Below are 10,583 nucleotides of genomic sequence, written 5' to 3' on the forward strand. Positions count from 1 at the left end.
AAAGTAATTGCTGTTGCAAAAATGGCCGTTCCAAATGGAAATTATGCGCCATTTGCCCCCAGGAGATAAGGCGGGTTTCTCAGTGAAGTGTAGTTGCCTCCGCAGATTCGCAAGATCTGCTGGAATTTCTTTATAAACCAATTGAGCTTTACTTATCTATAATACAATCGGCAAAGCTGTGCTATAAAATCATTCCTAAGCAGCAGATGCACTCTTCATTCTAATGAATAAATGAATGGTTTATTTCATTGAATAATAACTACGAATATTTTGCCTACAGAATTAACAACAACCTTTTTAAAGTTAGGAACAGCAAGCCCCGAAAATGCAATATTATTTGTACTTTTATTTCTATATAAACATAGCAGTTATTCAGGAATATTCAATTTCGTAATGGAAAACAATGTTCAATAGCCAAAAGCCTAAATTTCCTTACCCACTTTGTGAAAAGATTTTCCATCTTGTTCTTGCGCAGCGAAATGTGCCCCAAGTGCAAACGTTTTCTTGAGCTTATCTTCTGACACTTGCGAATCAATGGCAATTGATTTCGACTCCTTTCCAACCAATGATCGCTATTGAAGCCGGGAAATGCCATTCAGATGGCAGCTGCCGGAAAAATACTGGAAGAAAAGAGACGATAACTTAGGGCCAAGCACGCTCCACTATTACCCCGACTCCGATTCCGATTTCGATTCGATTCGATTAGTGTCCTGCGGTGATAATCGCTTAATACAACAACGGGGAAATGGCTGAAGGACTAGGGCAGCAGCAGGAGGAGCACTCAGAGGAGCCAAAAACTAAAAAAAGAAGAGGAAAACGCCAGGAAGGGCATCACGTGCTGGATGCTACATGGTGGTGCACCTATGTGTTTATAATTCGGTTATCCGGCGGAGGTGGTGCTGAGTAAATCAAATAATAAGGGTGGCTTTCGTTTACCATATCCATTGGGTTCGTCGTCATATAAATATATTTTTTATTTCTGCCTTAGCGCATTGTTGTTTTCCCAGCTCATGATTATTATTGCGTTTATTACGATTTCCATTTTCGGACCGTGTAGCTGGAGGCGTGGCCAGGGAAACGCCCCATTTATATATTTCATATGTTCGGAATACAAAAAATAAAACGAATATATATACATATTTTTTGTCCGTTCCGGTGTCAGGCTTTTTCTATAACAATGAGGGTCGCTCGTGTGTCATCTTTGCGGCACCTTTTCACTTCCTCTAATTTATACCCCAAATATATACCCCATCCTTTGAACTCTATGCCATCCTCATGCAGATCCTTGTCTTAGTTTCCATGCATGCATTTTCCCTCCTTTGCTTTTCTTATTTTTTTATTTTCCGTAATAATTCATAATTTCTCTCGGTGGCCTGCAACATGTAATTTGGCAGCTGATGCATTGATGGCACATCGTTATACGTCTTGCAGCAGTTGCAATTTGCATGACGGTCGCGGCTATTAGGGAGGATGCACTTGACGTTGCCTCCGATATGGATATGGATGTGAATATGAATACCCCCAGTTAGTTAAGATCGTTATGCAAATGGTCTGGATAAAATATAAGTGTGGGTCGAGGAGAGAGGAACATGGAGAATGGGGGAGGATCAAAGAAGCAATCCGATGCCGAAGATAACTGTAGATAAGTTAAGTTAACAGATTTATTAAGTTTGATCGGAGAGCGAATTATAAAATAAAGAAATTACAAATAAATTGTAAAATGTATCAATAAAAAGAAATGTAGGTAAAATCGAATACTTTAAATTCATTTTTGTTTCTTTCATTTGTATAAACAAAGTATGTATATATATATAACTTATATATAACAATAGAATTTACCTTTAATTTAAAAATATTTCTTAGTATGTTTTTTCGGGCTTGTCTAGATTAAAATGTTATATTTATCCCTTTCCACCCAATTGAACTTCTCCACCCACCAAATGTTGCTTAAAGATCAGTCGAGTTCGTTTCCTAAGTCTTTTGTTTGCTTCTGAAAATTTTCCAAGCCAGAACAATTTGAATACGGGCCACGTTATAATTAAAGGCAATAAAAAACCAACCGCCAAATGGTTATGAATATGAATAGCTTGCTGTTGTTGGTTGTTGTATTTGTTTTTGCCACATTTCCAGTTGTTTTTTTTTTTTTCTGTTACCACTTTTTTAATTGGAGCAACAAGCTGGAAACGAATGAGCTTGGCTCATTGAAACTCGCTGCCGATGTTTTGTATGCATTCAGTTCATTTCTGTTTGGTGGCGACCGTTTCCACCTGCCCCCGCGGCCACGCCTCCCAATGCCCTGGCCCCCTTCTATCACATTTTTTTTGTGGCCACGCCCCGCGCGTAATGTGGGTGCGAATGGGAGTGGAAATCGAGATGCGTGGTGGCTCGTTGGGCTAATTCCGCGGGAACCGCAATTAGCCAGTCATATGTATACAAATTTATGAGGCCCCCGCTACGTGCCCCAACCACGTTCTTTCGCCAGCGACCTTATGCGGGCACCATTTTCTACCCGACTCCAATAATTAAGTGCAATAAAAGGCAATTAAAAGTCAGCTTAATTAACCAAACAACAAACAATATGCAAAATAAGCCGGCTTAGCGTTAAGTAATCATGCTGGAAATTGAATAACTTTTGGGCGCAGCGCAGAGTCCTTGGAATTGTTTCGAAAGTATATATTTCATAATGAATTTCTGGGAAATTTGTGAAAATGGAACTTTGCTGCGTATTGTTAAATACTTTTTATATGTCGATTTCATTCATGTGTTTTATTTGTAATCTAATATAAGAAAGTATGTAATCTTAATTGTTGATTTTTGTTAAAATCGTTGCTTCATTGATATTTCAATAAACACACACAACCAATAAGATAGTATTTGAGGATCAGAATGCAGGTTGTTTATAAGAGCATAAAACCACAAATCGATCGAAAAATTTTCAATCGTCAGCAGGCGTGGACCGCAAGGAACTCTCCTCCTGCGGTTTTGTGGACAAACATTACAAAGGTATTACATGCTCCAGTGGACAAAAAAGAAAGAAAATAAATACGAAAAACAGTTGTCCAGGGTCAGTTGCAAATGGATTTTTAAACGGTCGGACAACCGCAAAGAGATGCCTTGAATAAAGAAACTGGACGAGGAGGCAAGACAGCGTGAAATTATAAGTAAGTTTTCTAGCACGCACATGATATTCGAATACTGAAAGGTAGACCGATCACGCATAACGGATCTTTTAATTAGGGCCATAAACGCGGACCAGGGAATCAATCAAAGCGCATCGACCAACGATCCAAATCGATTGCCAACAATCGCGAAAGATCAACAAACCTGATCCCCCAAACCACCATTGGTCTTCCCTCACGACGCCTTTTCGTTTTTCTACCCATCGCGCGGATTGCGTTTCAGTTGGCCATAAAGCCAGGGAATCGATCCGCCGATCGGTTCGCTAATTATGCGAAATTATTGATTATTGCGGGCTTTTCACTAAACCGCCAAATTGCGTGTACGTGCGTCGGCCCGACGACCTTGGCAGTTAACTCGATCGCTTTTACCTGAAAACCTGGTCTAAAATTAAAGGCGTTGGGAAGAGGAACACGACCAGTATATCTAGACAAAATTAAACCATCAAATTGATCACATTGCTTGAGAGGCTTGTCAGTTATTGCATAGTTCTCCATAAAATAGGGTACAATATTATAACAACAATATATTTGGTATAATTTGAAGGACTTAATTAGGAAGCAATATAATAATATAAAGGCATTAAATAGGATTCCCTTATTAACCAATTCCCTTTGAGTAAAGCAGTTTCACAAGTAAACTTATGCCCGCACAATGATTATAGTAGAAGACGTCAAACCTTTTGAAAAATGTTGAAATTCCAGTACGATAATAACACAGCCCTCGAGCGAAATTCAAATTACGCGCCCTGCCCACTGGCGCCCCCTAGCGCCTGCGGTGCCAAGCTGAGTCGCTTATTTCCCCCGCCCGGGGGCGCTAGGCGCCATGCAACCCTGCGCGACAACAGCTGACTGATATATACCCATCTCGCTCGCTCTCTTTCCTTCCACGCCGTCAGCCGCAAAAACCAGCGGACGCTTAAATTTTCGTAAATATTTGTAAATAACAAGGGCTAAAGTTCATTTGGCAATAACTAACCTAAACTTCATCCACAGCTGGAGCTGAGTTCAGCGGACAGCATCCACGCGTTTAGTGAAAAGGTGCGTTAGCAGCCGGCAAAGTGAGGTTATGTCCGGCAGCATATAAAAATAGTTGCCATCTATCTGAATGAATGCATATATATGTATTTACATACCTAATTAATCGGATATATGTTTCTAACGACTTGCCATATCACCGCAGATCAACGAAGATGCCGCCCAAGAAGCACGACGAACCGGAGCGCAAGCCGCTGATCGGCAGAATTGGAACGAATCTGAGAATCGGAATCGTTGGCGTTCCCAACGTGGGCAAGTCCACTTTTTTCAACGTTCTGACCCAAAGTGCCGCCCCCGCGGAGAACTTCCCTTTCTGCACCATCAAGCCGAATGAGAATAAGTATTCCCCAACATATACATATATATATATATATCTTTATATATATACATATATCTGGCCAATTACCAGGCGAACCTGCGGGCGGTGGCAATTTCCTCGATCATTGTAATCATCTCGTGGAATATAATTTTTATGCCGGCGATGCAACAATGGCCTCCAGGAGCAACCGCCGCCGCTTCTAATTCCAAATTGCTCTCTCGACTGGACCTTCTAAAATAGCCACAGTGGAGCCTCGATAGGGAACACACATCTCTGAGACTCGCAGCTAAGTAGGGCATTCTATGACAATCTTCATGCTATGTCCATGAATTATGGTATTATAGTCTTGAATTGTAGATAATTCCGATCCATTTTAAAGCTCGAAAACTTAAACTTTAGCAAACTTTAAGCTAAAATCATTTATATCTTAGATTATCCTTACTAAGTATCTCATACAGAGTGTTCTCATGTATCCATTCCTTTTGGACTATAGGAGTAACAGATAGTTTCTTAGTTTCATCTTGCACTCAACTCTATAAATTAGTTAAGAAACCCTTTTTCTACTCATTTAAGGCATCTTTAACAGTTGAGCTAACCATGCTCCACTGTCCTTCGCGTTGGGGGCGTGTCGCGGCCTTAGCAATTTTATCAGATCCAGTTTCCAATATGCAAATTGCCCCCGCCTTCGGTTAGCTTCGGTTTCATTTTCCTGGGCTTTTTATTTGTGAGCGACTTCATTTTGGTTTCGTTGCCCCTTTGCGGATGGCGCAAAATTATAGAAAATTGCCATGATTGGCCGCCGATGCTGCCGGGCTGCCAATCGTTTTTGTTTTTCATATTCTTGTATTTTGCATTTCTGCGCCCAGCCAAGTCAGCCCGACTAACATGCGTCTCACCTCTTCTTTTCATCTGCTCCTGCTGATGCTGCCGCCGATGGCTTTTGCCTTACCCACACGTCGTGTTCCGGTGCCCGATGAGCGTTTCGATTACCTGGTGGAGTACCACAAGCCGGCCAGGTGAGTTGGAGCATACAAATCCCTTTCATCCAAATTTTAGTTTGGATTGCTTGTAAAAAAATCATGAACCTGCGTCATGAAACACATTTAAAACGCGTAACAAGTTGCGGAACTTGTTGTTTTCATTATATGCTTGCCAATTGCTTATTAAGTTAAATAGAAAAGTTCTGCACAATCGAAAATAATAAATATTTAAAAACTAGTGTGGTTCCTGCATATCTGAACGTCGTGGACATTGCTGGCTTGGTGAAGGGAGCCGCCGAGGGTCAGGGACTTGGAAACGACTTCCTCTCGCACATCAGCGCCTGCGATGCCATTTTCCACTTGTGCCGCGCCTTCGAGGATCCGGATGTGACCCACGTGGAGGGCGAGGTGGATCCGGTGCGCGATCTGGAGATCATCTCCGAGGAGCTGCGCCTCAAGGACGAGGAGAATCTGCTCAAGAACTTGGACAAACTGGAGAAGGTGGTGGCCCGCGGCGGCGACAAGAAGCTCAAGCCCGAATATGATTCGATGCTGAAGATCAAGGAGATTCTCATCGACCAAAAGCGGCATCTGCGCTTCGAGGACTGGAATGCCCATGATGTAAGTACGAAAACAATCCACATCCGCTAGGTGGCATTAACGCTTCTTGTTATTCCTTACCATTTAAAAAGAATAGAATATCCATAAAATATTGTATTCTAAATTTGTTAATTAAGTATGCATTTGTATTCGTGCTTTCATTCCTTGTTGTTATTATCGTCCCTATTTGTTTGCCAACAAAACAGCGAAATCTGTGGATTTTTTCGTTTGACCTTGTGATTTTCCCTCCCGTTCTTATTGACGCTACCACTACTTTGCTCTTTCAGATTGAGGCCTTGAACAAGTATCTGTTCCTGACCTCCAAACCGGTCATCTACCTGGTGAACCTCTCGGACAAGGACTTCATCCGCAAGAAGAACAAGTGGCTGCCGAAGATCAAGGAATGGATCGACAAGAACGATCCCGGAGCACTGCTCATTCCCTTCTCCGGCGCCTTCGAGCACCAGCTAACCGAAAAGGACGAGCTGGAGCGCAAGGCCTACGAGACGGAGACCAAGTGCAAGAGCATGCTGGAGAAGATCGTTGTGACGGGCTACAAGGGCCTGCAGCTAGAGTACTTCTTCACCGCCGGACCGGATGAAGTGAAGGCCTGGACCATCCAGAAGGGCACCAAGGCTCCCCAGGCCGCCGGACGCATTCACACCGACTTCGAGAAGGGCTTCATTATGGCCGAGGTGATGCACTTCGAGGACTTCAAGGCGGAGGGCAGTGAGGCGAATGCCAAGGCCGCTGGCAAGTATCGCCAACAGGGACGCAACTACACCGTCGAAGACGGCGACATCATCTTCTTTAAGTTCAACGCCGGAGCTGGCCTCAAGGATGCCAAGAAGAAATGATACCGTTTGGCCATGATCATCGCCATGTCCACCGTTCTGTACATTAACTTGATCTTGTACTCCCAGATGTTTCGCTTCGCCAGAGGCTAGCTCCTCATTACCACATCCCTCACTCTCATGTTCGAGGCCTGAAAATGCATTTTGAATTTCCTTTTTTTTGTACGCTATGTAAACACGCTTGTGACACACAAACCCAGTCGTTGTTTGTTATGGTAATAGGCGGGTTATCTTGAACACCATTTGAAGCTACAGTGATACTTGAATATCTTTGTGGCTATATGGTCATTTGTCATGGGTAAAAGATTTTGGCAAGTAATAAAATCAGGTTGGAGATTCGGAAAGTGCTAGTATTGTGTTGCTATCCCTTTGCTCCTTGCTAGCAGCAAACAATAAGCAATGACATATCCCTTGTCAGGTATTGACATTCTGGTAACCGAAGTCTCAGATTTCTATTGCTGCGCCGTTGCAAAACTTTTTAATCATGCTGGCAAAGTTGCTGCTGGAAACACCTGTGCAAACCTCTTTGCCACCAGAGCCACCAGGAAAAGCGGCCAAGTGCAAGGAGCGGTGCCACAAAGACTCAAAGGCGGGAGCAGGCGCAGTGCTGTGCGGTGGTTGCTCTGTGCAAATGCAGCTGCATCCAGTACACAAAGGATCGGGCGGTTGAGGTGGCTGGCTGGTTGGTTGGCTGGTTGGCTGGTTCCACTGACTCTGGTCGCAGCGGCAACTTGCTAAGCACATAATTTGGTTTACCGCATTGCCAAACATGCGCCGCCAGAAACACGCACATTCCCCCTAAATCCCAATCTCAAACCCTTTTTCGGTTGCTTCTGGCTTCTGTTAATCTTTGCCAAAAGAAACTTTTCTTGTGCACCGTGTGCCGAGCTTCGAAATGGGTTGCATAATTCAAAAGTTCGCAATGAAAGTAAGGAAAAGGTTCGAAAATGTTCTATACATTTTGAGTGCAAGAAGTATGCCTCAAAATATTTAAATATCTTTATCAACTCATTAAAAAATATACATATAAGTGAAATTATTCTTGAGCTATTTTTAAAATAAATTAAATATGCAATTTGTTTGATGTTATTTAACCCACAGTACCACTGTGCGCAACTGCATTGCATTCTTGTGTGTGTTGGCTGCAAAAGTTTTTTGCGTGAGCTCGACAACTTTTCAAATGAAATGTGCAAAATTACACACTCCTCCGGTCCAAGAAACGAGCCGACAAAAATATTTTGAATGTTTTATTAGCAACCGAACTAGCCAAGGAGTGGGCGTGGCAGTTGGAGTTGCGGTGGAAATGGAGAAATCCAATTGCCCCGGCTGTGTAGTTAATTAAAGTGTAATGTCCTGCCCCAGGAATGGCTACACATCCAGCGAAGGACTTGCAGCATGAGCTGCAGCAATCGGGGTGCCCACGTTGACAAGGCCCATCAGAGGAGCGTGAAATATGGCCACTTTAGAGTCCGGCCAAATGGTCCGTTCGCCGTGGAGCCGCTCTGTCCTCGACGTTCGCCAACAAAGGGGCCAAACACAAATCATTCGGAATAGAACAATTCGGAATGATGGGAACGACTTTCAGGTGAGCGAATAGAGAAGTACCCTATACGTATTTAAATTTGAATCTTCAATGGATCTTGCTGGTGTATGCAGCGATATATATCTAATTTGTATACTCCAAGGATTCACTTTCGTTCTTTTTTGTTGCATACTTTTAGACACTTAATGTTGAAAGGAGACAGCAATGTTGCAACATGCAACATGCAACATCCATGTAATAGAAAAGTAGCCCGATCCTGCCATGCTAACGATAACAAAGCCAACTAGTCGCAGCGGCATCGTCATTCATGCACTCAATTCAGAAATTCATTCAATTCAATTGAAAAATGGCGCTTGAATATTTGACGCATGCAAAATGGGTGGGCGTTAGAGCGTAGGGGGTGGGCGTGGCACGCCGTCAGCATCAACTGTCACTTGCAGGGCATCGTGGGCAGCAAAGCGTTAAAAATGACTGTCATAAATTAATGAGCGACGAATCCGGAGTGACGCATCGAAATTGAATTGAATATATTTTTCGCTGAATTGGCGTTCATTATTCATTTACAGCTGTCTCTAGACATTCGACGATCTGATATATATATATATATATCTATTCCGACTACCTTTAATTGCTTGTAAAAAGTGCATTGCACCGTTAGCTGTGCCACCCACTTTTAAGCCCACCCATCGTCTCAATTTCAATCCCAATCTGGCCATAAACGTGACAATAATATAAATCAGCAGATTGCGCCGCACTCACTCACTCGATGGGCTCCTCCGGAATCCGGAACCTTATCGTCATAATCACGTATCCGCATCCCCCTTATTATCATCATTATCATGGGCAGGACCCATCATCATTGTTCCTGTCGTCTACGCCGGCATTTAACTTAATGCCCACATGCGGCGACAGCGTAAAACGATTTGAGTCCCCGGGATTAGATTCCCAGCTGCAGCAACAGGAGTTTCCAGTGGGTGTGGGAATGGGAATGGGTATGGGTATGGGGTCAACCCAGATGGGTTGGGGGATTGGGGTCAGGGGTCAGGACTAACTGGCGTTGCAACGAAGGTAAAACGTGCCGTTCATGGAAATAAAGCGTGTAATTGTTTTGGCAGCTGCCGAAACGTTTTAACAGCTAATTAAGAAGCCATCAGACACAGGAAAATGGTTGGAGAAAGTAGAGAAAGCTGCTGGGTTAGAGAAAGGGAGTGAGGGGAAACAATGGCAGCTAAATCAAAAAGATTCAACTCAAGATTAGGAAAAACTTGACCAAATGAAAGTATAATATAATAACGAGCCATCAGCAGCTTCACATTTTTGCCACATAAAATCGAACTATTTTAAATGCAGCAGGTACTTCAATTGATCATAAACATTTGCAGGCATGGTATATTAAATAAAATATCTAATGGGTTAAGTTAAAAGTTCTCCACCAGGGCTGTCACGATTTTAGTTCACTTGAATTTACCGGCTAAAATCCGAGAGGCAAAAGCTGAAAGGCGAGAGTCAGCGCTGAAAAACAATACATTAAGCGACTTTCAATCTCCCAGTGGGTGGTCTCAGTCTGTTCTCAGTGTGCGTACTTCTCTGGCTGTGTGAGTGTGTGTGTTTGAGTGCAAACAGACTCGCACACACACACACACACACACGGAGAGGCGCACACGTATGGCACCGGAAAATGTGTTCATTTCCGGTGTCAGTGTCAGAGGCAACAATGGGGCAGCATCTCGCCAACTTTTGCCCGCCGTGACTTTGATGAAAAATCGCGAAGCTGACGCTGCCAGTCGACCTCCGAAACGTGTGTGTCCTTGGCGATAGCTGCGTGACACGATGGGCGACCCTATTGCCCCAACCGATACTTAACCGATACTTTAACTTAAATCAGTTGGTTAGAGAAAAAGTTACACTTTGTATACGTTTATGCGGAATAATGAACAAAGTCATAGTTAACCAATGAGTCAAATAATGTAATTCCTGTTTGCATGCCTTTTTCCTACTAATATTATATATTAAATATATATATGTTATATTATATATATTATATTCAAATATACTTTTGTGCCACTTTCGGTT

General features: G+C 43.0%; 1 protein-coding gene across 2 annotated transcripts; it reads left to right on the forward strand.

Annotated features, from left to right (window-relative positions):
- The first annotated feature begins 4,023 nt into the window (after window positions 1–4,023).
- On the forward strand, window positions 4,024–7,162 carry LOC117147226 (obg-like ATPase 1). 2 transcript variants are annotated; one of them, XM_033314038.1, is made up of 6 exons: window positions 4,024–4,115; window positions 4,173–4,217; window positions 4,360–4,550; window positions 5,489–5,549; window positions 5,753–6,134; window positions 6,401–7,162. In XM_033314038.1, the coding sequence occupies exons 3-6, from the start codon at window positions 4,370–4,372 to the stop codon at window positions 6,968–6,970; spliced, it is 1,194 nt and encodes a 397-aa protein (XP_033169929.1). In that variant the 5' UTR covers window positions 4,024–4,115; window positions 4,173–4,217; window positions 4,360–4,369; the 3' UTR covers window positions 6,971–7,162. The 2 variants fall into 2 exon arrangements, with proteins under 2 accessions (XP_033169929.1, XP_033169930.1); XM_033314039.1 differs by having other exon boundaries at window positions 4,045–4,105.
- The last annotated feature ends 3,421 nt before the right edge of the window (window positions 7,163–10,583 follow it).

The sequence above is a fragment of the Drosophila mauritiana genome, chromosome X (assembly GCF_004382145.1).
Source record: "Drosophila mauritiana strain mau12 chromosome X, ASM438214v1, whole genome shotgun sequence".
Classification (NCBI taxonomy): domain Eukaryota; kingdom Metazoa; phylum Arthropoda; class Insecta; order Diptera; family Drosophilidae; genus Drosophila; species Drosophila mauritiana.

Excerpts from the sequence above, each read along its gene's own strand:
- LOC117147226 (XM_033314038.1), top strand. The coding sequence starts at position 4,370 with ATGCCGCCCAAGAAGCACGACGAACCGGAGCGCAAGCCGCTGATCGGC. Across the intron at positions 4,551-5,488 it reads CACCATCAAGCCGAATGAGA|GTCGTGTTCCGGTGCCCGAT; the intron begins ATAAGTATTCCC and ends CCTTACCCACAC. Across the intron at positions 5,550-5,752 it reads GAGTACCACAAGCCGGCCAG|TGTGGTTCCTGCATATCTGA; the intron begins GTGAGTTGGAGC and ends TTTAAAAACTAG.